This window comes from Necator americanus, chromosome V (genome assembly GCF_031761385.1).
Source record: "Necator americanus strain Aroian chromosome V, whole genome shotgun sequence".
In the NCBI taxonomy this organism is placed as follows: Eukaryota; Metazoa; Nematoda; class Chromadorea; order Rhabditida; family Ancylostomatidae; genus Necator; species Necator americanus.
This window is the reverse complement of record NC_087375.1, coordinates 14,919,762-14,947,214: the sequence shown is the minus strand read 5'-3', so window position 1 is coordinate 14,947,214 and position 27,453 is coordinate 14,919,762. Positions and strand designations below refer to the sequence as shown.

The 27,453-nt window shown below is 41.8% G+C and overlaps 2 protein-coding genes across 4 annotated transcripts in view; one reads left to right on the top strand and one right to left on the bottom strand.

Annotated features, from left to right (window-relative positions):
* Positions 1–7,442: 7,442 nt before the first annotated feature.
* Positions 7,443–15,276, top strand: RB195_013922 (uncharacterized protein; the record flags this gene model as incomplete). Of its 2 annotated transcripts, XM_064203955.1 has the most annotated exons (19): positions 7,443–7,572; positions 7,833–7,877; positions 8,099–8,194; positions 8,267–8,403; positions 8,477–8,577; positions 8,645–8,728; positions 9,946–10,120; positions 10,181–10,289; positions 10,403–10,563; positions 10,645–10,719; positions 11,349–11,471; positions 11,527–11,598; positions 11,709–11,821; positions 13,758–13,851; positions 13,902–14,036; positions 14,088–14,243; positions 14,489–14,584; positions 14,942–15,088; positions 15,160–15,276. In XM_064203955.1, the coding sequence occupies 19 exons, from the start codon at positions 7,443–7,445 to the stop codon at positions 15,274–15,276; spliced, it is 2,166 nt and encodes a 721-aa protein (XP_064059836.1). The 2 variants fall into 2 exon arrangements, with proteins under 2 accessions (XP_064059836.1, XP_064059835.1); XM_064203954.1 differs by lacking the exon at positions 7,833–7,877.
* A 2,622-nt stretch (positions 15,277–17,898) lies between these two features.
* Positions 17,899–27,453, bottom strand: part of RB195_013921 (uncharacterized protein) — a gene marked incomplete at both ends in the record, with an annotated part of 34,355 nt that continues 24,800 nt past the window's right edge. Inside the window, 7 exons of one of the 2 annotated variants that reach the window (XM_064203953.1) lie at positions 17,899–18,075; positions 22,395–22,502; positions 22,571–22,698; positions 22,746–22,838; positions 23,824–23,962; positions 24,048–24,116; positions 25,108–25,119. In XM_064203953.1, the coding sequence (XP_064059834.1) occupies positions 17,899–18,075; positions 22,395–22,502; positions 22,571–22,698; positions 22,746–22,838; positions 23,824–23,962; positions 24,048–24,116; positions 25,108–25,119 (726 nt within the window). Of the gene's footprint in view, positions 18,076–22,394; positions 22,503–22,570; positions 22,699–22,745; positions 22,839–23,823; positions 23,963–24,047; positions 24,117–25,107; positions 25,120–27,453 lie in introns of those variants that run through there. The other variant, XM_064203952.1, reaches the window with a different exon arrangement.

Genomic DNA, 27,453 nt, shown 5'->3' with positions numbered 1-27,453 from the left:
GCTGGCCTGAGTAGCTCATCGACGATAAAATTCCTTCGAATGCTCCAAATCCGTTTGTCTACCTCTTCTTGCTCTCTACTTTTCCATTTCTCCGTAGCAATCCTTCTTTTCTCGGCGAAGGTGAAACTCGGGTGCGATATTATGGTAGACAGATAGAATATTTGAAACCTCCGAAAACTGAGTGACCAAAAAATTTCAAGGATCAGGTGCCTCTGTGAATAAGAAAATCTGAGCTTCAGGAAGCTCGGTCACCAGAAAGATCCGAACTTCAGAAAGTTTGGTCAGGTAGCAAGAAAATTGATGCCTCTCACGTGTGAAGAATAAACAGCTGCTAGAGGTGTGAGAATTCTTAGAAAAAAATTCTCATTCGTCTTTTTAGTTACCTAATTTTGAGTTCATGTTTCGTTAAGCTGCCCTTCCTACTGTCTTCCTCGCTCGCTCTAGTAGCCTTCTCTTTTCTTTTTTAACCCAATTTTGTGATTCAAGTAGCCAAATTTGATTCATATTTCGGTTCAAATGTACCCTTAATTGTGTGGGGACGGAGACTTGTAGAAGCACCCAGTAGAGATTCGAAACGGCTCGCTTCAACCTTACGACTCTATCACTCAGCTAGCAGATCATTTTCTGAGTACTTTATGATCGCCTTGGAACCTCTCTGTCAAACGTTACAGCAGTAAATTCATTTATTCACTCATTCTGTTCACTTACTCGCATGCACCTATCACCTGTAATCCCGCAGTTCCCTTTCGGTAGTTTTGGCAACAGTGCAAAGATTGACCAAAGAACTAAAGAGCGCAGCCTCGGCGCAGTTGTAACGGATACAGTTTTTCTGTCGTTCTTCCGTCAACTTCCACAACAGGAAATTCTGGAGATCTTGTATTTTAATAGACAACTGGAAGAATATTTAATTTTGGGAAGTTGTTGAACGATTTCACTGGTCTCTTTATGTGTTCCAGTTACGTTGGATTTACATATGATCGAACCACTTGCACTACTGTATTTGGTGCCTGCTCGGGGAAGTCTCCTTAGAAGCTGTAGTTGAAAAATACTAAATGAGAATAGTAGTACTAAGTGAGGAGAGTTACAAAAATCGACAGCGCAAAATAAAACGTTTTTCATTGTATTTCTGGCACCCTACCTTGATTATGGCACACACATCTTCGTCGGCTGTATTTTCCCGAAACGAAAAGACTTCGTGGTGTTAGACAGTTGAAAACGAACATGACAGATCAGAACGTCAAGCAGTTTTTTCCGAAATTGTTCCATAAAACCAAGAAAACCTCACACATCAACTGAATACTTTTTTCATTTCTTCGGTACTTAAGGCTGACCCCAGTTGTTCATATCTCGGTATCCCTGTGTTCAAGGATTTCCATTCGGAATGTTTTGCGAAAATTACTATACTGTCAGAAAGCTACATGAATATAGTTGGAACGCGACAACAATTGTCCGGCCGATGTGGGTCAAGAACGAGTGCGACACCCACGATTGCGGTTTTATTTCCCACATCTCCAAGTTCGAGTTTTTCCGAGTTGTATCTTATCTTATAACAATATTTCTCCATGTAACATAAATTTCTTCTATTTTATTTTACTGTGAGTTGATTGCTGAAATTTCTACCATCTAAAAGTATGCATACGTTAGTCGTGAAGTCCTTGGGTTTTGCTCATGTCATATTTAATTTTTTTTTTCATTTTCTTTTTTCACTCAGCCACTCTAGCAACAACACAGCAACCATTCAAGCATTGCTTCCACTAAATGCGAAAGAAAGAAAGGTAGACAGTGAAATTGAAAGGCGCAGTCTTTGATGCACTAATCTGCACATCATCCTGCAAGAAACTTGTAGGTTTCCAAAGAAAAATCAAAAAGATCACTGATGATCTTCCTTTTTTGACAGCAAAATACCAAAAAGATAGAAACAGAGGTAGAGTGGCCACTTTTCTATTACGAAAACAACCATTTTTCCCCTTTCCCTGTCACAACTGCGTAGCAATCTGACGTATTTGCAAGGTCACTGTTGATCATAGCAAAACGTCTTTAAAGCTCCCATCCCACAAAGTTATATTCCTCAGAGTTGGTGTTTTTATTCTTATTTAGCTCTAGCCTTATTCTTTCGAACCAGCTTCTTCTATTTGTTAAATGTTTTTACGAGACCTCGTAAAAGTGGTCCAAACACATTGAAACTTCTTGTCTTGTTCTGATCGATCGGATTTATTAACCTACTTTTTTAACTCAATCGAATCTCTGCATCTTCACTCTCAATATTCACTATAAAATTTGATTGCTTATTTTTGCTCCTCTGCCTTAAACATTTTCTTTTATTTTCTGTTTCTGTCTTGAAAAAATTTGGCCAAAGATGTTTAGAAAATTCTGTAAGGAAATTCAGAAATTGCAATGCGACAGTGTGTAGTAGATGTATTTGTCGTCGATCGCTTCCGAATATCCACACGTGCGATTCGTGCCGTACGAACTGGTTTCTGTGTTCCGCCCTCGCGCTTCGTTTCAGCACAAGCTGAAGAGACTGCATCCTTCATAAGTCTGAAAAAAATGTCACATGAATCTGGCTGTAATTTCACGTCCACGTTTCAACGACATCTTCACGCTTGTTCAGCTACAGTTTCCTTTGAGGAACAAGCAATAGAAACGTGTATACTGAATCACTGCAACTTTTCCTGCACATGGTAGAGAGTCTGCGTTGACGAGGTTTCTTCGCAGATGGTTTCAAACACGTTTCCCAAGCGATTCTTTGTTTCCAAAATCTGCCAATCTTAGCCTCACTCAACATAAGGTGATGGAAGTAATGCTGAGAAATTGAATGTTCGAGGGAGATGAATAAGGCAAATTAAAGGCATCGTCCCACGAATTTGAGGTGGTACGGATTTCAGGTGGAGTATTCGTGTACGGGATAGTAGATTGGTTCGTCGGGGTGTGGCTCCGTCCATTTCTTCCTAATTGGCGTAAAAAACGGCCCAGAAGATGCGGTGCCGCCCAAAACTGGCGCGCTCCAATCGAACTCCTTGTAGAAAATAGTGCGCCAGAACGCCCGAAGCTGTATCTTCCGGGTCGTTTTTTACGGCAATTAGGAAGAAATGAACGGAATCACCCTCCTTATCAATAACCTCATCAATAACCAGCATCACTATTTTGCGGTCATGCCTCTCTGTTTCTACACTAAAAAACGTCCCTACGACATAATCGTAAAAATCACATGATTAGGGATGGAAAGGTTTTTTGCAGTTCGAATCTTGAATTGAACAAAACACTATTTTCCCTCTAGATTACTGGTTTGCACACCACTTAATCTCACTGGAAGCTCGAGGTGCATTGTTGCAGTTGCAAATCGGTGTTTGACTATCAACCAAACGCTCCAACAACCTCAATGGGGAAGGATCCCGACTTTTTTAAACCTTGATTTCTCGAACCTTTGCCTCTTTCTTTGAGAGGTTTGTCGGTAGCACAGTCGATTAGAGGTTCCGCTGTGTCTGCATGATAAATTGATGGTTCGAAACCGCCCTAATTCCAACCATGCCTTTCACCTCTGGGATGTCGATAAATTGGAATCAGACTCGGTGTGGAGAATGAACATCTAAATTAGTTAGATCTCTCAAACCGTTGTTCCACCTGATTACGCATTTGAAACCCTCAAACTACTCTGAAGTGAACGCTGTGGCGTGTTCCAAGCGGACTGGCCAACGCCAGACATTTTATCCTTTACTTTATTCTTTGAGAAAGAGGGAATTGCAGGATTTTCCGCAACAACCTTTTTTCTCTTATTGGTGTACTTGAAGCTCACTAAATTCTCCTTTCAAATAACTAAAATCTGCTGGCCACTGAGTATTTCGAAAGGATGCGAATTGAACTTTAACCGTTCGGACGGTAGTAGAACCAAAGACAAAAAGGGAAAGTTGTATTTTGCAGCTCAAAAATCTGGAAGAAAGTAATTCCCTGGCTTTGGTAACTTCTATAAATTTTTGATGGCAAAATTTTCTTGAGACTGAGAAATTCTAATGAGGTTTTGATAGCTTCTGAGAGTGAGCTTCTGAGGTCACATGATTTCAAAGTACATCATTTTATTCTTTTTACTTTTATTTCACGTTATAAAGGGTCTGGAATATGGACATATCTTCCTTCTCTATGTTTTCTTGTTATGACTACGAGGTTTTCGTGAAACTTTATTATTGGCCTGACATTTCGACAACTTCGTCTTTATCAAAGGCGAGAAAATGATTCGGAGTTTTTGATGCAATGGATAACCATCAAACTCTTCCTCTCTTCTTGTCAACCCTCGACCTCTTTCTAAGTGCACCACGCAAGAACTCCAGAAGGAAAACAAACTGATAAGTCTCACCGACTAGCGGGGCTGGTGTACCACCACGTTCTTGAAGATTCTCACCCAAGGCGAATGACATTGGCAACCTGTGAAATTGCGGAGGTTCACTAGCTCCGCTGGCCGAGACTGCCCTTCGATAAGGACGAAGTTGTTGAAACGTCAGACCAGTAATGAAGTTTCACCGAAACCTCGTTGGGATAACAAGAAAGCATAAAAGCACTTCCAAATGCCGAGGTTTCAAGAAGAGAGGACTTGGAGATTACCTACTTTTCATTTCACTATTTCATTTTCTACTTTTATTTTTTATTTTGTCAATTACTTTTTATTTTGGAAATTCCTACAACTTATCTCCAAAAAGATTCCAAAAATTTGTTCTTTTCTACATTTTACGTCGTTTCAAACCGTTGTGCGTATTGAAACTTTGCACACTTTCACATTTAAACTGTTGGAACACATGAATATAAAAATGTACGTTTTCGAGCGCGAAAACATCGACGTCCCTGTGCCAGCCTCTCAGCGTTGTTCAAACAAAAGATACGAGGGAAGAGGAGACAGGAGATGAGGTCGTCTTCTTTCACCAACTCTTTAGTCTCTCGCAGATGACAAATATCTTCTCTGCTGGGAAAATGTGACACTTGGATTAAGTTGGCTATTTTACAATCACGACTACTTTTTTTGCGCTATACAGTATCATAGTTTCTTGATCACAATCTTTGATGATCACTTGCCGATGTATTCACCATGGGTGCCTGTCACACCGTTCCATACTTAAGAGGATTTCTATTCTCCGGGACTAGAAGCTGTGGTGAGACTCAAAGAATAAGTCAATAGCGGATATTAGGTCAGTGGAGGAATTGAACGGTTTTTGCTGCATGAGGTTTAGGCCACTCGCTGCGAACTCGAGTCCCACGTTGGGAAACGGTTCTCCATCCGCACTATTCCGCAGGCCTTAGATTTAATGAGGCTTAAGGCCTCATCAAATCTTTCGCTGACCTCAAATATACTATTGAGTTGCCTTTGAGTCTTGGACCCCAGTTTCTGGTCCGAGGGAACTGTAATCCTCCCAAAGAGATGGGACATAGACATAAACATGTGAGAGACACCTATGATGATTACATCGACGGATGATCATCAACGTGTAATTAAGAAACGATGAAATTGTGAAGAGCATGCGTATGTGAAAAAAAAGCAGCCAAGCTAATAGAAGAACTGAATTGGAATTACGTTCATTGCAGACGGGTGTAGCCCAGTCGCTAATAGGTCCGCTGTGGCCGCACTATCGATGGTTCGAAAAAAGACTTAAATTGGCAGCAGAATTGTCCAGGAGGATGAAACATTGACTTGATGATGAGCTGGCCCCCGCAAGTCATTGTGTGGGCCAACACGAAAACAAAAACCTCGACGATTACGAGTTCGAGTAAAACGCCATGGCGCATCCCAAGTGGATTCGTACGCAAGAGACTTCATCCTTTACTCTTTGTACTTGCTGCGAACGTAGAACCATAACGAAGATGTTTCAAAATATAGCAAAGCGAAAATAAATTAAAAACAAATAAATTAATAAATAAATTCAGTCGTGAGAATAAGTTCATGACTGTTTTTTGAAGACATATGTATGAGAACAGCTTCATTCTTGAAAATTATTTGAAAATTTCAGAGTCAGTTCTTGCCTGATTTGGTTGAACACTCGATGATAACACCGATACAAGTACTTTAGTACTTGCCAGTAACTGAAACCCTACTCTTATAAAAAACAACATCAGTATCGAATCCGAAATCTCTTATCTTTCTTAAAAGCAAATATCTGAATTCAAAATACACATGTCAAGTAAATAAATACCAATAGAATAGACATATTTTCCGAATAGACGTAAAAAGAGATATTTGTACTAACCCGGATTCATGACAATCTGGAAATCCTGAGTCGGCGGAGGTTGCCAAGATGCTTGCTACTAAGTCGACAAGAAGTGCAGTAAGCCTTAATACTAAATAAGTGAAGCAGAATGCCTGTAATGGACGTATCGTAGGTTGTCTGGTCGGACGTTTTACTGGAGTACGATTGTGCCTTTTGTCCTAGCTTGACTTGTGCCCGAGACGTGAATTTTATGTTGCATTTTTCCGATTTGTTGGCGACACACCTCTGTCGTGATCAAATAGTACGACCTCCGAAAGTTGTGGTAGACCAGACCGACACTTTCCGACGCACATCATAATTCGATCTAACAACGAGCAAAAAAGAAATACAGACGACATATCAGGGCGGCGAGTTTTTCTGAAATTCGTTCGCTTCGTACATCGCCAATTCGACACACTACGAATACGAAGAGTTCTGAAAAATTGATAATATAAAGCATCGGAACAATAAAAAAGCAACAACACAAACGGAATTGTTTGTGTTGTTACGGAATACGGATCACTCGTGATTTTGATTCTTCGTAATGTACACGAGGTTCGTATGCGAGTCTGATTACTACCTGTCCGCGGTGATTCTGTTTATACTAATTGCAATTAGGGATTTGAGTATACGCTCTGGTCATGCACGAGCTCTATGACTTGCACAGTTATATGACCCAAAAGTTACCCAGGTACTGCAGAAAAGTGCTGTTGTCCAAAGCCCAACCCAAATACTTAGAAGGAGCTTGGAATCAGCGGTAACATCTCTCTGCTTCGTCACGCCTAAAGGCATCACCCCACGAATCTGGAGTTTCCGGTGGAGTATTCGTATACGGGATCGTAGATTATGGGGAGGAGGGTGATTCTGTTCATTTCTTGCTAATTGCCGTAGAAAACGGCCCGGAAGATACGGCTTCGAGCGTTTCGGCGCACTACTTTCTACAAGGAGTTCGATTGGAGCGCGCCAGCCTTTTGCACGCGCGCATCTTCTGTTTTTTACGGCAATTAGAAAGAAATGGACGGAATCACACCCCCCCCCCCCTCTCCACAATCTACTGTGCCGTATACGATTACTCCACTTGAAATCCGCAAACCTCAGATTCGTGGTATGCTGCCTTTAACTGCCAGGGACTGCCGACCTGAGGTGCTGTACTGTTGATACGCAGATCACGCAAGACAGACGCAACGACAAATCTCGGAGGACAACGAGCAGTGAAGAATGGAGGATGAATTCGGTGCGAGATCTCGCTCTAGAATAGAGAATACTGGGCTTCTCTCAAGGACCCCATGCCTTGAGGATGAGGCAGCAACCGCTTCAGGCAGCAATACCAGCCCATCGATTAATCCAAGTAGGTCAAGTAGAGAAGAAACCTAGAAGAAGCTGTCCATCTCGGCACTGGAGGTATTTAAACGTATATTATTTATTTTCTGTAGAATATGATCAGAAAACAAAGAAATATGTGGATCCTTACCATCTCCCCGCGAGTATTTGATGTTCCTGCTCCTAATCACCTCAATGTTTAAAATTGCAACCTATTAGGTGTGACGCACTGTTATCGCGACCGGTTGGTGAATGTTTTAATGTGAGGCATTTACAACCTAACTTAAGCAGTTCTTCTCTCTGCCGAACATCCGGAAACGTCGTTTGGCGAAGGTTAGATGTTCCTTTTAACCAAATCTTCCTCTTCTATGTCCTTTATCTTCATCACCATCACTATCCACAGTAATAAAAACACCTCGTTTCATTCCTTCTCAACTTTGTACAATTTATCCTTTTCCCTTGGGAAGATTCAGCATAGCAATTGTTTGCCTTATTTCGATGACAGATCATAATTTTCTCTTTGGTTTCCAACTAAAGGAAGCGTTCTGATTCAGTTACGCGGTTCATGCGGTGCAAACAGAAAGGACTCGAGAAATTTTCGCGTGTTCTACCTGGTGATGAGAGGATTCATGAGAATATATTCGTTGAAAGTTAATTTGTTTTCAATTTGTAACCTCTGCTCCAGGGTTTGGACGTAAATTCATCCAACAAAATCCTTGTAGAGCCAATTCTTGGTCCTCCCGATGAGTCTGTTACAACTGTCTACGACGCCGTGAGAAGGGCGGCCTCGATCACATCAGACGGGCCGTTCTTTGGGGAGCTGAAAGATGGAAAGTACGCATGGAAAAGCTACGAAACGGTCATAACTTTGGCCACACTATCTGTTTTTAGTTGACTCTTCTCGCGCTAAAATAGCATCGAGTGTTCTTCAGGTGTCACGTGATGCACAAGTTCTTGGCTCCGCTTTGTTACAACTGGGAATCAAACCCGGAGAAAACACCAAAGTGGGCATTGCTGGAGTGCACTCCGTAAGGTAGAAACACCATTGTGTGGTATTTTCTGGAAAAAGGACGTGCATTCTAATGAGTCTCCTTATTCAGGTATATGATTGCTGTACATGCTTTAGTTTCCTACAGTATGGTGCTCGTACCTCTTTATCATAACTCTAAAGTCGACGCATTATGGTGAGCTCCACTATACATAACTAGTATGCGTTATACGAAAAGACTACTATGAAGGATTTTCATACCGGGACTCCTTAGATCCTCGAAACTACTCATAACCTGCAAGGAGCAAGATACAGTTTAATTATTAGGTCGATGCAAAATAAATGCAGGTTTTTCTACCTAAAATCCAAATTAATATAACTCAGGTCTGACAAGATTTATTTAATCAAAGTAATCTCCATTACAATTAGCGCACTTTTACCAACGAGAAACGAGCTTCTTAATGCCAATATCATAAACGTCTGGGGTTCTAGAAGCGATGAACTCATCGAGGGCAGTTTCTGCTTCGTCTTGGTTTCTGAAGTGTTTCTCCCGCAAGAAGTTATCAAGGTGCTTGAAAAAGTGAAAGTCAGTAGGCGAGAGGTCTGGCGAGTATGGTGGATGATCCAGAGTTTCATAGTTCAACTCATGCAGCTTTTGAACTCGTAGAAGTAAATTTGACGAAAATTGCGATTAGACATATGAAAATAAAAACCAAATTATTTTTATAATAAGCGACTTGAATTAAATTCTATATACATATTTAGAAAACTCATATAATAAGCTTTCCAACAATGTATAATATTTCGTAAAAAAAAGCCTTAGTTTATCAAAAAAATAGTGTTGATACTAATAAAACAAAAAAAAACCTGCATTTCTTTTGCACCAATCTAATAAAAGCTATTACTTTGCGTAAAGTTGGCTACGGGTACCTTTTGTACTTTCATGACGCATAATGGTGCCGAAAGTTTCAAAATTGTCAATGGTTCCGAACAGGGAATTCATTTCTGTTCAGCAATAGCACATTGTATTTGTTTTCAGAGAGAATCAGTTATAGTTATACAACACGGCAAAAGTGCTCTCTTTTCCAGTAATCACAAGCTTTCCTTAGCATTTCATTTCCGTTTTTGAAACGGGCTTGAAATGTTTTGTCGGAAAAAATTGCCGCAGCTTCACCACAACTTCAGTTTTAGTGACTGTACTAAACTTGAAAGGTTGAATTTCTTTCTTGATTAACGGACGAGAATTGTCGATGATGCTGACCACAAAATCATGTCTCACCCTCATGATATCGGATGAAGCAGGATCGCGAAGAGTCGGTCGTTTAAAACCGCCTTTGGTCGAATCAACCTTTCGTTTTTTCGGGCTCCAGTCAACGGGTACAAAATACTGACCTGATATCGGCGAAATTTCAGTGACATAATCAATAAATGTGACCTGGAAGTGGTTTTCTGCGATAATGAAGCTCGCGCTGAAACATTCATCAAAAAAGTTAACGAGGGAGTTATTCGAACACCAAAAAAGTTCATTATCCTGAACACTACCAACAAACAGCCGAACGGCGAACACGATGCCGTACATGGTCTTGAGGTGATCTATTCAGTTGTCTCTTCCCGGGAATTGCAAAGACGCAAAAGAAAAACTATTTAGGTCTACTCCTACGATTATGTCTACAAACTTGGCGAACAACATGTTCAATCTGTTGTTCCACCATCTCCGAATTCCACATACATTATTTGCTTTACCAGCGGAACTACAGGTTTTGTCTGCTTTTTTGAGAAATTTTCCTCTATCAAAGCAAGGGATTCGGTGATAACTGCAGCAATTGACGGGGGGATGAGAGGTGCCCTAAGGCAGTTTTTTTCTGTTCAGGTCAGCCGAAAGGGGTGATGCTTACTCATCGGTCTCTGCTGGCGGCCGTTGCTGGCATCTACATTCAGTTCACCTCGCCGCCTAATAACCTCTCATACGGGAGAGATGACGTTTATTTCAGCTTTCTTTCCTTAGCACATATTTACGAACATCTTATGCAGGTCAGTACAGTGAAGGTTGCTTGGTGATAAGGGTCCAGGCTTGACGAGTCTCAATCCCTAACGTTATGAAAAATTATTCAGACATTCACTATATACAACGGAGGCCGTATTGGTATATACAGTGGAGACGTGTCGCGTCTTCTAACTGATATTCAGGTAGGACCTTCCGTTTGGGATCTCAGCGTTCCTTTGTCCACATTCTTTCTGTGATTGGGTGTTTTATTCAACGATTAAACGATCAAAGAAGTTGTCTAGTTTAAACAGTACTGACTTTAACGTTCTCTCTTCATAACGCCTGTGATGAAACTACCTTCTTTTTCTGTTTCGTGTTAAATAATTTCCTAGAACAAATCCCACGAATATGTCGCTGTCATTTCTGTCTGACAACAATAAAAGCTCAGATCAGATCTGTAGCGGTTAATCGCCAGCAGTTAGGAATTAACGCACTGCTGTGGCCCCGCTGATTCCGCAGTTCTTTCTATTCAAAATTCCTATCGGATAAATTTTTCAATTGAAACTGCCGTATCACCAAAACCTAAAGCAGCAAAAGCACCACTTTCTGTCACAATCGAGAGTCATTGAAATATTTTGACCACGTGTAGAATGAATATGTAGCAACGTTGTACAGTTCCTACTTGGATCACTTGAATCAGGCTAGTGGCTCCGAAATTTTGAGTTTTTTATTCTTATGTGCTAACTTATCTGCTAATAAAACCTGCCCCTATTTTGACCTAAAATGGTGCTGAGCCGTTTCGTAATGTTCCCAATGCACCATCCATCTTCAGATTCTTCAACCGACGATCATCAGTTTAGTCCCACGTCTACTGAATAAGCTGCACGATCAAATCCACGCGCAGTTCACAAAGAAAAACATTCTCGTCAGGAAATTATTCGAATACGCTAAACAGGTTCTTTATTTATTTATTATTGCCCAATCCCAGGTTTCTATCACTCTGTATTAAGGCAAAGTTGAAGCTGCTGCATAACGGGATCCAGAAGCATGACACCGTCTGGGACAAATTGATTTTCAAAAAAGTTGGTGCATTTTGTAGTTACTTCGCACAATCGTGACTGAAAAAAACAGTGAGAGCACAATCCGTTCATAGCTAATCTACTGTCATCACTTTTTAAATCACTTACTGTAGATTCACCAAGCCGTTGGAGGGCATGTCCGTATGTTAACCACAGGAGGAGCTCCGGTGATCCCAGCGGTGATGGACTTCAGTAGGATAGCATATGGATGTCCACTGGTTGAGGGGTATCTTTTTTGTTCATGTTTTCTTATTTTCGACGCTGAGAAGGTTAGAAAAAACACCTTGAATGAACTATGGAACAGTCTACTAGGTTGAACCATAAATAACTTTCGTCCAGGTACATGTACCTGTTCTTGTTGTTTGCGCAGACAACAGGTTACCCAAACAAGGGGTTTTTGTTGTAGTTACGGAGACAGAACTTTGCCTAGTCTTCAGATAGCAATGTACTGTATGTTACCTTTAATATTTCTGTTCACCTTGAAAATGGAGGATGAAAAAATACTTACACCATGTGATACCTTGGGATTTTAAAGGCAGCATACCACAACTCTGACGTGGTGAAGGGATCCGCCGGAGAAGCTAGAATTAGCTGTGTTTGTAGTTTGGGATTCAGGATAGGTGGGTTTTCTTTCCGTAACCATCGTAATAGCGGCGCGGGAATCACTTTATTTTTTACAAGGTACGTTATGACGCTCCTCTATGTACACCTCGGTTGCCTCAGCAGCCTATCCATTGGTTTTACTTGAATAGGTTGCTGAGAAGACATCACTGACCACCACTTGCATTTTCTACTCCGATTTCAGTTGCAACCTTGAGCACTCGCCGTGGGCTCAAGGTTGCAACTGAAATCGGAGTAGAAAATCATCCCGTGATCGTCGTAAAAAGGTTTTTGCGACGATCACGTGATGATGAGCGGAGCCTTCCCGGATCCCGCATTCTACAACTCTTCTTCTCGAGGGGTCACTCACCATGTCCGATTCATGGTATGTGCCTTTGAGCAGGGCAATAGTGCTGCGGCCACAGTTCAAAAAATAAGCAGTGTGCATGATGAAGGAGTGGTAAGCGATCGGTAGGTTAAAAATTGGTTTGTTAAATTCTGTCCCGGGGCTATGGCCTTGAAAGATGAAGCAAATGGAGGATGTCGGTCTCCAGACTTCGGCTTATTACCATGTTTATTCAACTCAACATTAGAACCATTTCCGCGTCAAACAACGAGAGTGTTAGCAGAGACAATCACAATCACAATCACTTCAAAGGAATTTTTGAAGATAATGTCACATTTAGAGAAGTAAACCCGGTCGAGTGACTCTTCAGTCATTGCCAATAAAAATAGCAAATGTTATCGTTGATGCAAAACTTTTTCTTCAACGGATTTATATTTCCTCACTTATAAATCCGTTTACAGACGTATATGTGTTTTGTTGTGGAAATATGTCTTCTGAAGAAACTCAAATGTTAGCTGAAGCACAAGGAATCGAAAAAATCCTCAAAGATCCAGTGACAGTGATTGTTTCCATGAGGTCGTATGAAGCAACAGGAAAGCGGGATGTGCTTGTGGATGAAGCGATCCACGAAAATTTGGGACAACTGTGCTAAAAATAGCACAAGCATGTAAATTTGAGAACGAACTGTTCTAAACGGAATATGTATAAAAATGTTGTAGGTAGAACAAATAAATTTTCCCTCATTAACTGCGATTACCATTCACTCATACTCACGGAACATTTGAGTCAAAAATGAACATATTGAATCACATTGACCCCGGAATGGGCGTTTACTTATTTGTGGGAATCTTCGAGCAGTTCTTCAAGAAAAGAATCCTGAAAATTCCGACTTACCAGCTGTCTTGTTGCGTTTTCGACGTTTTCACGAAACGAAAGCAGACTTAGTTAACAGAGCAGAGTTTAATGTTTGTACGCTCGCGATTACAGACTTCGCAGGAATCTGAATCCAGAACAAAAACTATTTTGACAATGACATTCTATGTCCACCGTTGCAGCTGTGTCTGGCTACTGCCGCGACCACCTCCATATCTTCATCGTTAATACCAACTGAAAATCTTCTTAATGATTCTATCAGCGAGTTATCGACCTTTTTCCAGAACTTCCTGGACTCACATTTTAGAGGTGCGTAAGTTTGAAGTAATCCTTCAACTTTCAGTTACGGACAAACGGAATGTGCAGCTGCAGGCACGCTTAGCATGCCTTGCGACACCTCTTCCGGTCATGTCGGGGGGCCGTCACCGTGGGCGCAGGTGAGAGCTGGCCTTCGTACCAACAACGCTCCCGTAGCTGCTTTGTTTAGGTCAAACTCGTGGACGTACCCGAGATGGGCTACTTCTCAGCGGAGAACAAGGGAGAAGTGTGCTTCCGGGGAGTAGCTGTGATGAAGGGTTATTACTTGGACGAAGAGCTTTCCTCTAAAACTGTTGACGATGAAGTGCGTTGATTTGAATTCTTTCAATTTAGAACACTATGAAGTGTTTTCAAGGGATGGCTGCACACGGGGGATATTGGCGAATGGCTCCCCAATGGAGCACTGAAGGTGACAGACAGAAAAAACGCTCTGTTCAAGCTTGCCCAAGGCGACTTTGTATCTCCAGAACAAATCGAAACAGCATACCTCAATTCTAATCTCATCGACCAGGTGCTTACTTAACTTTTATTTAAGATTTGCAGCAAATGCTTTTTCTTTTGTAGTTTTTGTGAAATATCACAGCTACTCCTCTTCAGTTAATTATAACAGTGAAGGTAGCTTATTTTCTGACAGCTGCTGATTTGGTAAAGCTTCCAACCTCAGTGCTGATTTCAGCACAGCACCGTAAACACCTGGAAGAGTGACACTCCTGTTTGACTGCTTAAGTTGCTCTTCTATGATGCTGATTGGTTCAGATTTTCGTCACTGGACTAACCACTCGATCTTTCCTCGTCGCAGTTGCAGTTGCGAACACCGAAGTTCTGCGTGGAGCTCTAAAAGCACGAAATGATGTGAGTCTGATTCCTTCAAAACTAAAGCAACGATCAAGGTTAATCCCGGATGGTGCACGGGGAAGATGGAGGGAAGTACTCACGGAAAAGGGTGAGCGAGATGCAGAGGAATTTTCAACCTGTTTTCGTATCATCCACAAGCAGTCGGATCAACCTCAATGTGCGAATGGTACCGGGATAAGAATTTCTCAAATTGAGAGCTTCTACTGCAAAATTTCGCTCAATATATGTTTTTGATTCATACACTTACTATTTCTACCATGAAATTCCATTCAAGGCTGTGAATCATATTATGAAAATTTACAAGATCATAAAAAATTGGAGAAATTGTTAGGATTGTGGTACACATATTTCTAGTTGGCGAAGTACGCTGATCAACCGGTCGAAAATCTACTCGCTGATGCTGAGGTGCGGCGGTTTGTCCTTCAAGAACTCAACCGTTCTGGCAAGCAGAAAGGTCTCCAGTCAATCGAACTCATCAGGAATATTCACCTCATTTCCGAGGTTAGAGCTTCAGAATCGAATATTTAAGTGCCACTGTTGTTTCCTTATTGTGTACCTTTCTATTCTTCTAGGAGCTTACAGCAGAAAGCGGCCTCGTCACCCCAACACTGAAACTTCGTCGACATCTTTTGAAGCAAAAATTCGCCAAAGAAATCGAAAGGATGTTTGCGGAAGAAAAAACGTTATAGATCTTTGGTAATGCAATGAATTGCTTCTGAAAATATGTATATGCATGCTATTCACCATCAATAGATGTTTGGATAAAAAAAAAGAAAGAATCCCATTTTGTACAACGTAGAACGACTTTTCTAATTTCATTCCTAACATTCCTTCTAAAACATTGACAGTAGCGGAGAAGGAGCGAATCCTCTGTTAGATCTCAAAAATCGAACACCTGAGACTGGACTCTGGAAAAATCTCTCGAGATTTAATTTCTTCTCAAAGTCGAATTTGTGAAGCATCATTCCTATTTGGTAGAGCGAATGTCTTGGACTTCAGCAGCACATGATGCGAATTGTTCTGTGCGTAGCGACAGTTGGTTGGAAGGTTCGTCTTCACACACGTGTTTCCCAGAGCATCAATCATTACGCATTCCGAGCGAATACAGTTTCTCAGACCGCAATGTAGCAAACTCACTAAAACAGAATTTAAGTATACTTCTAGATGTAATTCAAAAATATCTCTCAGTTCTGTTTTGGTGAGTATGCTACAGTATTGATGTTAGGAAAGACGAACAAACTCTATCCATCTTTAAACTGTTTGATGAAGGATCATCTTGACGACCGCAAAAGTCCTCAATCCTGAACCAAGACAAGGTTCTTCTTTGGACCTTGAAATCTTTAGAAATGCAGATCCACCCTCGTCGTGATGGAATCCCGGAATCACAGCTGGAAATGAAACATGAAAATGTTTCTGTTGCCGGAGGTCCATTATTAAAGACCAAAAACGCATGAATTCTGCGCAGTTTCAAGCAAATACTATTTGGTTTTGTAGTCAGTACTAAAAAAAAGTTGTGTCTACTGCAGATGCTCCATTTCTTTTCGGTTTTTATGAAGGAACTGATGGCGTTTGTCAATTCTTAAAGGCATCACTCCACGAATCTGAGGTGATACGGATTTCAGGTGGAGTATTCGTATACGTAATAGTAGGTTATGGAGAGGGCGTGATTCCGTCCATTTCTTCCTAATTGCCGTAAGAAACGCCATCCATCACACTAAAACACCGCCTTGGCATTGGGGAAATTCGTGACCTTGCCAGATCAAAAACTATGGGATTATCTACTAGTGACAAAGATGGGAAATTTGAAGTCATTCTTCGTCATCCAGGTGACCCCATCACCTTATCTCTCCTCCAAGAGGGTTGCCTTCCGCCGAAGGATTTCCATTGCAACACAGTAGACTCAATAGGATATGGATGAGTACAAGTAAATCAGCATATCTTAAACCCTCGATTGCAACTCAGCTTAAAACAAAGTTTCCTGAGTGCCCTGTTTTGAACCTTCTAAAAACACACAAATTATCTCGTTTGGTTCTTAAACATGGTGTTAGTTAACTGACCTAACGAACGCCCTTATGTATTAGGACCACGTGAAGGCATCACTCCAGAAATCTGGGGTGGTACGAGTTTCAGGCGGGTGATGCCCATACGAGGTCGTAGATTGTGGGCAAGAGGGTGATTCCATTCATCTCTCCCTGTATCTGTGTGAACAGACGATCTCGGAACTGTTACCTACCACGCTTCTGTTGCAATGCGCAACAGACTGCGCCCCGCCCCTACTACGATCCGTCCGAATGGGTTTTTGACGAATTGAAGGCGGGGGTGGGGATTTTTTAAAAATTTTAATTAAGATTACGATGTTGGCGAATGAGCCCAGCATTGCTGCGCGAAAGCCCTGGAAGCGTTTCCGATCCATTCCAAGAGCCCGAAGATGATCGAAAAGAGGAATGCCTTCATATTACGCGGAACTCGCTCCCTATTTAAGGTTGCTATTTTGAGTGCGCTGGTCACCTCACCAGGCAAGAAATCCTTCGACACTCAGATAATACATACACTTTCGCTTGTTTGAGACCCAATAGTAGACCTAGTGCTTTGTTATTTGAGACAATAGGACGTTTGATCGGATAAGTCACGATCACCGTCGCCCTTTCAAGCTCTGGAGAAGGTGAACTCGCCGAAGCGATAGCCAATAACAGAGATTGTAACAACCTCGCGTCTGCCTAAGGTTAAATAGAGAAGGTAAGGTGTCTGGCGTAAATAAGTCCTCTAGGGATGCGCCACACCGTTCACTTCAATTCAGAATCGTTTGAGATTACGAACGTGTAACCGACCTATAAAGTGACTTGCAGGGCTAGCCGATGTGTCAAGTCAGTTTTTTATCCTCCCAAATAGGTCTGTTAACAATTTGTCGACCCGAGTAGTGAAGGGCTTGGTGAGCACTAGGGCGGATTCGAGCCTCCGATCGATCGTGCAGAGAGCGGAACCTCGTACTGACTGCGCTACACCCGCCGGCCCTTGAGATTAAGAACAAAATATAAACGAATACACTACAGAAAGAAATCTGAAATTTGCAACTTTCATTTCATTTGCTTTTTGTTCGAGTTCTGATCTTCGTCGAGTAAAATATGTCTGTATTTCTCTGGTAATGTGGAAAATGAATAGCTTTTCTATAAAACTCTCATTTCATCTCATCAGTGAATTAACAGCACTTAGAATGGAAATGTGCTGCGAATCAACAAGAATGAAAATAAACAGAAGGAACTGAAATGGCATAAATAGTCTTTATACATTGCACTACAGAAAACATGCTGTAGTTAAGCGGGTGGAGAAAATCGTTGCTCGCGAACATTGTAGAGAAAACCCGTGAATTCCTCCATCTGAGCGATTCGTTTGTTGTGTAGGAAAACGTTAGGGTACCGGTCGAAAAGTTGGGGACAGTGGTAGATGATTGGGTTGAACAAACAGCACACAAGCAGATCGCACCACGTCATCTGAAAAAAGACCAATCAGACAAATAACAGCATACAAAAAACAACGAAAGTTTGTGAAGGCCATTCAACGAGAATTCTACATGAAAAATTGATGAGTGATTTTCAGGAGGAAGACAGGAATTATGTGCATATACAAATGTTTGCAGAAGTAACAACTCTGGCCTTGTGAAAAGTTTATGGGTGAATTTGCGAAGTGGAGTAGTCAACAGAGCGAATTCTTGTGTGACAATCATACGAATGACCAGAAGTTTGCAAATCTTCTACAAAGTCGAAGTCTGAAAGGGAGATTTAGAACTATCTTGGACTGGATGTTACACACAATAATGATAAGGGACTGGTCGAAATGTTAGCACTTATGAGAAAGTTCCTAAACTCTTCGCTACACTCACAAACTTTTGAGAAGAAACAGCACTGAGCTGCTTTGTGTGGCAGAAATACACAGCAGCTTGAAAATTATCAGAGGAATCAAAAGTTTAAATCCCCGCATGTGCGTCTTCCGGCTAACACTTCGCACTTGGTCTGGAGTCCAGCTGGTCTCGTAATAAACTATCAGAATACGTAAACGACGTGAAGTTTCGAAGCCTTCACCGCCCTTTTACCATTTTTCTGGAGTATGTAGAAAAAAATTGACTGAAGCTTGAATATAATTTTAAAAAGTGCGGTGTTTTTGAATTTCGAGGACATAGAATATGTCTTAGGGGGAGTTTCAGAATAGACACAGTGGTTTTGACAAGAAATCAACTTCGCCGGCCAGAAATGGAGAAACTAGAAAGTGGGAAATTTTTCAATTTGTCGTAGTGTTCTGGAAGTTTGATCGACCGAAAATCCAACTGTTTCCGGAAAAGCAAAGGTTGGACTTTTCGGGAATAAAGAATTAGAGGAATATAGAAATAACTTAAAAATAGTTGAAATAAAGAAGAGAAGAGCATCGTATATAAGCGTGAGCTTCTGACATTATCATACAACAAATCTTTGGAATGGTAGCAAGACCGATCAGAATCAAAACACCTAGAATTGCAGACCAGATCAGATTCCCGAAGTTTCTGATTTTCTCTGTAGATATTCATAGTGAATAAAAATATTGCGAATTCAGATTTTTCCATCAGTGTGGTGCAGAGCGAGAGTGTTAAGGTTTCTGAAATGAAACCATTCGCTGAATGGAGTCGTAACCTTCCTCCCAAGACCCGCCCTTTCTACATTCACCATCAGACAGAAGCGGACCGAACACTGCTCAGTAACAGTCAAAATACTTCAACACACCAGCATAATTATTCTGAGAGTTCCAGTGAAACCGATAAAGTTTGAAAAAGAATACCTAGCTGTTAAAAAAAAGTAATTCAGCCATAAACATGGTGTCCCTGTCGAATTTTTTTTTTTTTGGGAGAGGGAGATTTACTTTAGATAATGGATAAAGTGGATAAAGTGTCTGGAGTTAATCAGTTCGTTTTAGATGTAAAAACGCGTTCACTTCAATTAAGACTCGTTTGAGGTCTACGAACCCGTAACTGGCCCATACAATAACTTGCGTGGCTAGCCGAAGTGTCAAGTCAGTGTTTTTTATCCTCCGAAACAGGTATGCCAATTCGTCGACCAGGAGGGATGAAAGGCTTGGTTGGCACTAGAGCGGATTCGAATCTCCGATCGGTCGTGCAGGCTACGGAACTTATTACCGACAGGGCTACACCTGCCTCCTTCATGTAGAATAAATAGAAATAATTCAACATTTAAAATCTGAGTACAATACCGTTTTTAACGTTAATTTCTTTTAAACAATGATCTAAACTAACACCAGGAATTTGTTCTGGTTTATCCATACAATCTCTACAATCGGAAACGTACCACTAGTAGCGTCAGATAGATAATGTTAAGTCGTTTTCATAGCTTTGCTTTTTTTAAAATGTAGAAGAAGCCAGCGAAAGTCAGCTTCGATACTGCGTGAGTTCGCAGTCGGACGGAGAGTTGCAGAAACTTTGCACTCGTCGCTTGGGCTGCTCCTCCACAACGGAACCAATCCACACACAACCTAGTAAGTGGCGTAGATCACCAAGTCGAAGTACCTCCACTGTAATCCTCGTAGCCTTGGCTATGAAGTCGTGCACATTTACACCGTTTATTTTGCCTTTGAAGAGGGCGTAGCGCAGTCGTCAAGAGGTTCCGCTGTGCCTATACGATCGATCGAAGGTTCCGATCTGCCCAGTGCCAACTAACACTTTCAACACTACGGGGTCGGTAAATTGGTACCAGACTTGTCTGGGAGGATGAAAAACACTGAATTGAGAAATCGGCTACCCCCCTCCCGCCCAACAAGTTACTGTAAAGCTGCACGTGCGTTTATAGACGCCGAGTGATTCTCAAATAAAATCGAACTCGTAGGCACATCCCCACAGGGATTTATCAACGCTGTACACTTTGTGCACTCTATTTCCCCTTCGGAACCACAGTAGGATCAACTCATGCCCGAATATATTAAGGACATGAGCTCTGACACATTTATGACCTCATCTCTTTGTTCAATACTGGTGGGAGAGAGCTCAATAGTTATTTCAATACTTTCACTATTTAAGTAAAGTCGGCTACTTCGCTCTACATTCAAAACAAAAAAAAGGGAAAAAAGTAGAGAAACTTCTTTCATGAGGTTAAACTGCAGTTTACCAGAGAAACTTCTTTCATGAGGTTAAACTGCAGTTTACCACGAATTTGACGTGAAGAATTAATGAGCGGGAAAAGCAAGAGATGGAGGTTGTAGATTGTGGGACCCGGGATAGTTCCGCTTATCTCTCCCTAACCATCGAGAAAAACGGCTTGAGAACCGTTCGACTCCTACGTTAGAACGTGCCCCTATGTACATGTTCTGGTCCCCTTTGCAGCCTATTCGTTTATTTCATTCATTGGTTTTACTTGGTTAGGCTGGTGAGGAGACCTCATTGATCTTTAACCGTTTGCTTGTGGATGAGGCGCATGCGCAAGGGTGTGGCATTGCAACTGAAATCGTCGTAAAAAAAGACGTCTTCACGCCGTTTTTTTTTTACCACGACTAGGAAGAGATGAACGGAACCACCGTAGACCCCGCTCTATCTCTCTCTATCTTCGCGGATTCCGTCTTTGCATCAGATTTGTGGTATGGTGCCTTTAAATCTACTTCAAGAGACACCCTATTCTTTCCATCTAGGGTCTCGTGCAACTTTCGTGAGGAGTTCTCAGGCAAATCCCAGTTTAACTGGTCTTTGAAGTGCTCAGAGTCAACACATGAAATTCTCTGCAATATGAAAGGACCAAGCACAATTCTCTGTGTAGACGGTTCTTTGTTTCGTACGATTACATTGGAGCAGTTTGATTTTTTGCGCATACGTAGGTGTATTTGAACAGATGAATGAAAGTATACGTTCTGGTCCCCTCAGCAACCTATTCATTGGTTTCACTTGAATAAGCAGTCGAGGCGAACTCATTGGTTTCGACCGCTGCGCAGCCGGGTGCGGCGCGTGTACAAGTGTTGCGGGTGAAATCGTCATAAAAACGGAGTTCCTGACGTCGTTTTTTTACGATTAGGGAGAGATGAGCAGAACCACCCCGGCTACCGTAATCTACAACTCGATCTCTTAACTCTTCTCGCGGATTCACTCACCACGTCAGATTCTTGGTATGTGTCTTTGAACAAGGTAATAGTGCAACTAATTTGATGACACCCCGAAAATACAAATCACCAACCTTTCAAATATGTACGAAGTGTGTCACTTCTTCACTGAAAAAAGCACACCATAAGCAACTTGAGGAAAAAAACCCTTCGTTATGTCCCCCATCTCAGTAGAGTGACTATGTTGTATTTATTATTCCAGGGCAAATTGCGGATGTTATAAAAACAGCTTAGAGTTCCTCGAGGAAAGATTCACATGGAAACTGCAGAACGCTAAGAACGAACAGCATGTATTCACACTCTGTTTAAAGGCAGCATACCACGAATCTGAGGTGGTGCGGATTTCAGGTGGAGTATTCGGATACGAGGTCGTAGATTATGGGGAGGAGGGTGATTCTGTTCATTTCTTCCTAATTGCCGTAGAAAACGGCCCGGAAGATACGACTTCGAGCGTTCCTGCGCACTATTTCCTACCAGGAGTTTGATTGGAGCGCGCCAGCCTTCTGCACGCGCCGCATCTTCCGGTCAGTTTTTTAGGCAATTAGGAAGAAATGGACGGAATCGCACTCCTCTCCATAGTATACAATCCCGTATACGAATACTCCACCTGAAATCTGTACCACCTCAGATTCGTGGGGTGATGCCTTTAATCGGTGAGCTCTGATCCCTAGGTGTGACCTTCTCCTACCTTATGAGAAATAAGCCAGGAAGAACCGTTCCGCCGCAGGATCTGCTCAATTGTGGGAAGGAGATACGACTCCAAGAATGCAATCGCACCGTCTGAATCGCATGTTTCCTAAAACGTTGAACGATCCGTAGGGAATCGCAATTGTAAAGGTAAAGCGATGAAGCAAATTAACGCACGTCACATTCGTGATTTTCGCGATGTTCCAGGTGATCGAGCCAGTTTTTGATCCTCATTCGGGCTTCAAATGTCTTTTCGGCGATCATGTCCACTTCCGAGTCTTCGCCCGCGGTCTGGCCACTCAATTCTGAAAGGGTTTCGTTAATGAGAGCAGACAAAGCTGTTAACACTGACCATATCTCCATCCCAGTTGCCTGCAAATTGAAGGAACGTTCCCAAGTTTCCGCTCATTAACCTCCAGCATCGGAAGAGAATAAAATGGGTAATCTGAAAAGCGAAGAGGATGGAGTAGGGAGGAATGTCCTCGTTTCACTAAACTAAAAAAAGCGTTGACACTGCACCTTATTCTGCAGTTGTTAGGCGTACTTTTTTTTTGGAATGGAAAAGATTATGTTTGGCAGTACAGTGAAGAACAAGTAGTGGTGCAATGTTATAAGAAGAGGGACTTTCGCAGGTCTCATAAAAAAATAAGTCCGATACTTTCAAGTGTATCTTTAGCTTACTAATGATTTGACTCAACTATTTTGAATCCCAGTCGTATGATCACGATGCTCAGTCACGCGGCCACTAGCGACAGGCAGGAGGTTAAAGGCAGTGCGTGTTGACTTACTAAGGAAACCCCAGGGAAACCGTAGAGTTTGGGCTGTACATTAAGCAAACTGAGGTCTCCTAACCAGCCTACTTAAAGGCATCACCCCCCTAGGGTGGTACAGGTTTTCGGTGGAGCATTCGTATACGAGATCGTAGATTATTGAGAAAAGGGTGATTCCGTCCATTTCTTCCTGAGTGCCGTAAAAAACGACCAGGAAGATACGGCTTTGAGCGTTCCGGCGCACTATTTTCTACGAGTTCGATTGGAGCGCGCCATACTTGTGCACGCGCAGCATCTTCCGAGCCGTTTTTAACGGCAACTAGGAAGAAATAGACGGAATCACACCCTTCTCCAATAAACTCTTTTCAATAGTTAATCCTGAATACGAATACTCCATCTGAAATCCGTACCACCTCAGATTCGTGGGGTGATACATTTAAGTAAAACCAATGAAAACGCTGCTGAGAGGATTGGAGCGTGAATGAGGAGGATAGGGAGTGATGAGCGGAACCACGGCGGAAACCGCATCCTAGCACCTGAACTCTCGCCATAAAATACGGTCAAGGCCTGATCTTTTTCACCAGCGCTGTTCTCCTTATTTTTGCAAATCCAGAAACAAACAGGCGTTTCGTGTGATACCGTCGATGAGATCACCAGAACCTTCGAGAATGTAATCATCCTTGTCGATGTCCTTGAATTCGTAGGGGATGCGCGCGTAGCTGAGAATCATACGGATCACTTTTGACTCTTCGCCGTCGCTGAAGTCGTGTAACACAAAGTGCGGCACTCGGAAATCCATCTGAAATCTGGAAATCTTCTTGGTGTCGCTTGCACTTCGCCCTAACCGTAGATAATCAGCGGAGAACGGTGAGACGAGAACCAACCTTTTGTTTGAAGTTCTCGACAGACGATGATACGGAAACTTCGATGTAGCGGCAATTCGCAGCAGATCTCTGAAATGAACTCTTTTATTCGAGAACTTTGAAGAGCAGAGACGTGAATGAACGTTCTAAGACCATGTTGCGAGTGATTTTTAGCTGCACGACTGCTGCGCCTTGCAGAGAAAAAAGCCAGTAACATCTAGATTCTATGCTAGATATTCGGGTGTCAATTCCAAGAAATTTATCATGACGTGCTTGGACGACCGGGTGAATGTGTGGAACAGAAATATGTGAATGGTTCGGATGAACAAATTTTCATCATCAATACTTGACACAAATCACTGGACAAATTTGTTTGTGCTGACCTACACGAATGGGTCAACAAACAAAAAGTAGTGTGATTCATCGGAAAAAAACCCTCTTGTTTGAGATTCAAGAAAACACAGCCGAAATAAATCTAGTTCTCCTTAGTGAACAATCATGCAGCAAGTAAACGAGCAAATTTCGATTATTGTTGGCTAATCGTGACCGCCATTTTAAAAAGTCTCAAAAGGCGACCACTTTTTAGAAGCGTTTGTTTTACGAAAAAATCGCTCCTCAGCTATCTATCATAGAAAAAAAAACCTTCAATCTTAATCCAGGATGTTTATCCCCGCATGTTTGCATGGAAAATATGTTAATTAATTGATGGTTTCTCATTCCTGAGTCATTTATTTTGTTGGTAATGAGCTGGACTGCAATTAATATAATAATAAAACGTTAATCGACTTCATATCGAACCTACTAGACATAGGGAAAAAATAACAATAAGTGTTCAAATTTTAGAAACGAATGTTTTGCTGCAATGGAGCAATACAGCAAAAAAGAAGGAATGACTTCTCAAATTCCACGGGATTATTCGTCAGGTCGAAAACATTTTAAATGATTTTGATTGTAAAATTAAACCTGTGAAACACCTTGAAAGTAAAGTAAGTGGTTAAAAGTTTAAAAAAAAACTATGTTAAAATTTTAAAATAACTTTGCTAAAGTATGAACAGAGAGAGTAATTGAGCAAAGCTTTTACCTGGCATTTCATTCGGTTGAGAACCTCTCGAGAGAGAGAAAAACTAGCGAGTGTAAGAAAGCATTGAGACAAGACGTGTATCGATGCCAATGCGACGATTCATTCCATGCTAATAGCCAGCTGCCAAACAGACATTCGATCATGTCTCTTTTCCTTACTTCACGTCCCTTTGAGAAGTTTTTTTTAAGTTATTTCTCTCAACCAAATGAAATGACCGAATGGAACCAAATTTTTAAATTATGAATAAAACTTCGCAACCTTACGGCTCTGAAAAGAAGTTGGCTGATTTACTCAAGCAGTTTTTTTTTTTTTTTTTGAATGACATTGAATATTAGAAACTGTGAAGCGCAAGAGACGATGTCGGAGTGTAGGACTAGTAGTACTTGGCGAGGAACTAGTTAAAACCTACAGCAGCAGTTTGCGGAAAGCGTGGAGCGGCTACGAGAAATGAAAGAGATGACCACAGGGCAAATGCACGAAAAGTAACATGTTGCGCCCGATCACATTGATTAGCAAACCAGGCTGCAGCGATCCATCAAAGTCATCAATGCTATGTTTTGGGATTGGCAGCTCCGACGACATGTACAGCAGTAGTAACCGCTTTCGCACGCTGATCGAATGAAAGTGCAGGGGAACAGACGAAAATATTCGCTTTCAATAGAATTGACATGGGGTTCTGTTTGCTGATCATTAGAGAGCCACTGCTAAGAAAAAAGACCGGATGTGGTAGGAGGGAGAGCTTGTGGAGAAGAAAAAATCACTTCATCTCCTTCATTTCGGAACACACGAAAGAAAAATCCAACATTCGAACAGGTACACATGGGACCAAGAATTAATCTTCTAAAATTCTCCGAAATAGTAGGTGACAGATAAATGTATTGCAAGAAAGCAAATGAAGGAGGAAAACCGGAGGAAAAAAGGAGAAGTTCGGAGTTCGGGCGTCGAGGGTAGCATGATTTCGATTGTTCAAACAAGCGGAAGACGACTGAATTCCGGAAAGCGGACCGATTTCGAACTACCTATTGGTCCTCAGGTGCGCAACATAACGATCAGGAAAACCAACTGAACAACCCGCAAGGACTTGAGCTTGGAGGCATCGACATTATTGCCAACAAGGTACCACCGCAAATGTGAACAGAAAGGCGAGAAAGAAGCAGCGTAAACAGATGACGTAAGAACGTGAATGGAAATGCCACTGTAACAATAACAGTACGATGAAAGCAGCACTTTGATCAGTGCCAGCAACACGACTCAGGCGCACATCTCCACAGCAAACTTCACCATAAATTAATGGAAAAAAGAAAATCTACAGAACGTTACTCTCTTTCTGAAGATGAACACCATGTAGACATTCAAAGGGAGAAAAACGTCGGATGAGTGTCTACTTCTCGTCATGAACTCCGCGATCCTCATTACTTTTGGAGCATGAAAAAGAGTTGCACGGAAGTGCTTTTACACAGTTGTTACTGCGAGCATTTGATCGAAACTTTCAAACTAGCGCTATGCACTTGTAAAGAACCCCAGCACTTGAATGTTACGGTACCTTCGGAAATTTCCTAGCTATTTTGGAAAGTCTGATCTAATAAATCAGTGTCCACTGCAGCAGAAAACTACATGAAATTCTGTGTCTTCACCAAAATTTGGTAAACTAACCGAAGAATATTTGATTTCCAACTAATTTCTGCATCGAAGTCCAAAAACATAGAAAAGTACCGCGAACGAGCGCAGTGCTTTTCTGGAAGCTTGGAAGTATATCTGAAAGAATTCCTTGAAGTATGCACTAATTTTTATGCAGAAATTGGACGGAAATCATGGTTATGCGCACGTCTACCAAGGAATTTGTAATGAATAGGCAGCGTCACACACCATGAAAAAGTCGAATTAAGCGGGTCTTACCTTCTTTAGCTTTCGACAACATTCATTTCCAGTTCCTTATATTTTTGTCTTTTCCCAGTACGCGATTGTGGCGCTGTCGGTAAGAGGTTCGGCTGTGTTTCGAAACCCTTACATAGCCCAAGCTCTAACGAAGCTTTTCGTCCTTCAACCGTATATAAATTGTTGCCGGACTTGTCTGGAAGGACACTGACTGACTCGACACATCGTTTAGCCCTTGCAGGTCATCATCTACAGGCTGCAGACGTATTCATAAACCTTAAAGGCATCACCCCACGAATCTGCGGTGGTGCAGATTTCAGGTGGAGTATTCTTATAAGGGATAGTAGATTATGGAGAGGGGTGATTCCGTCCATTTCTTCCTAACTGCCGTAAAAACGGCCCGGAAGATACGGCTTCGGGCGCCCCGGCGCGCTATTTTCTACAACGAGTTCGACTGGAGCGCGCCAGCCT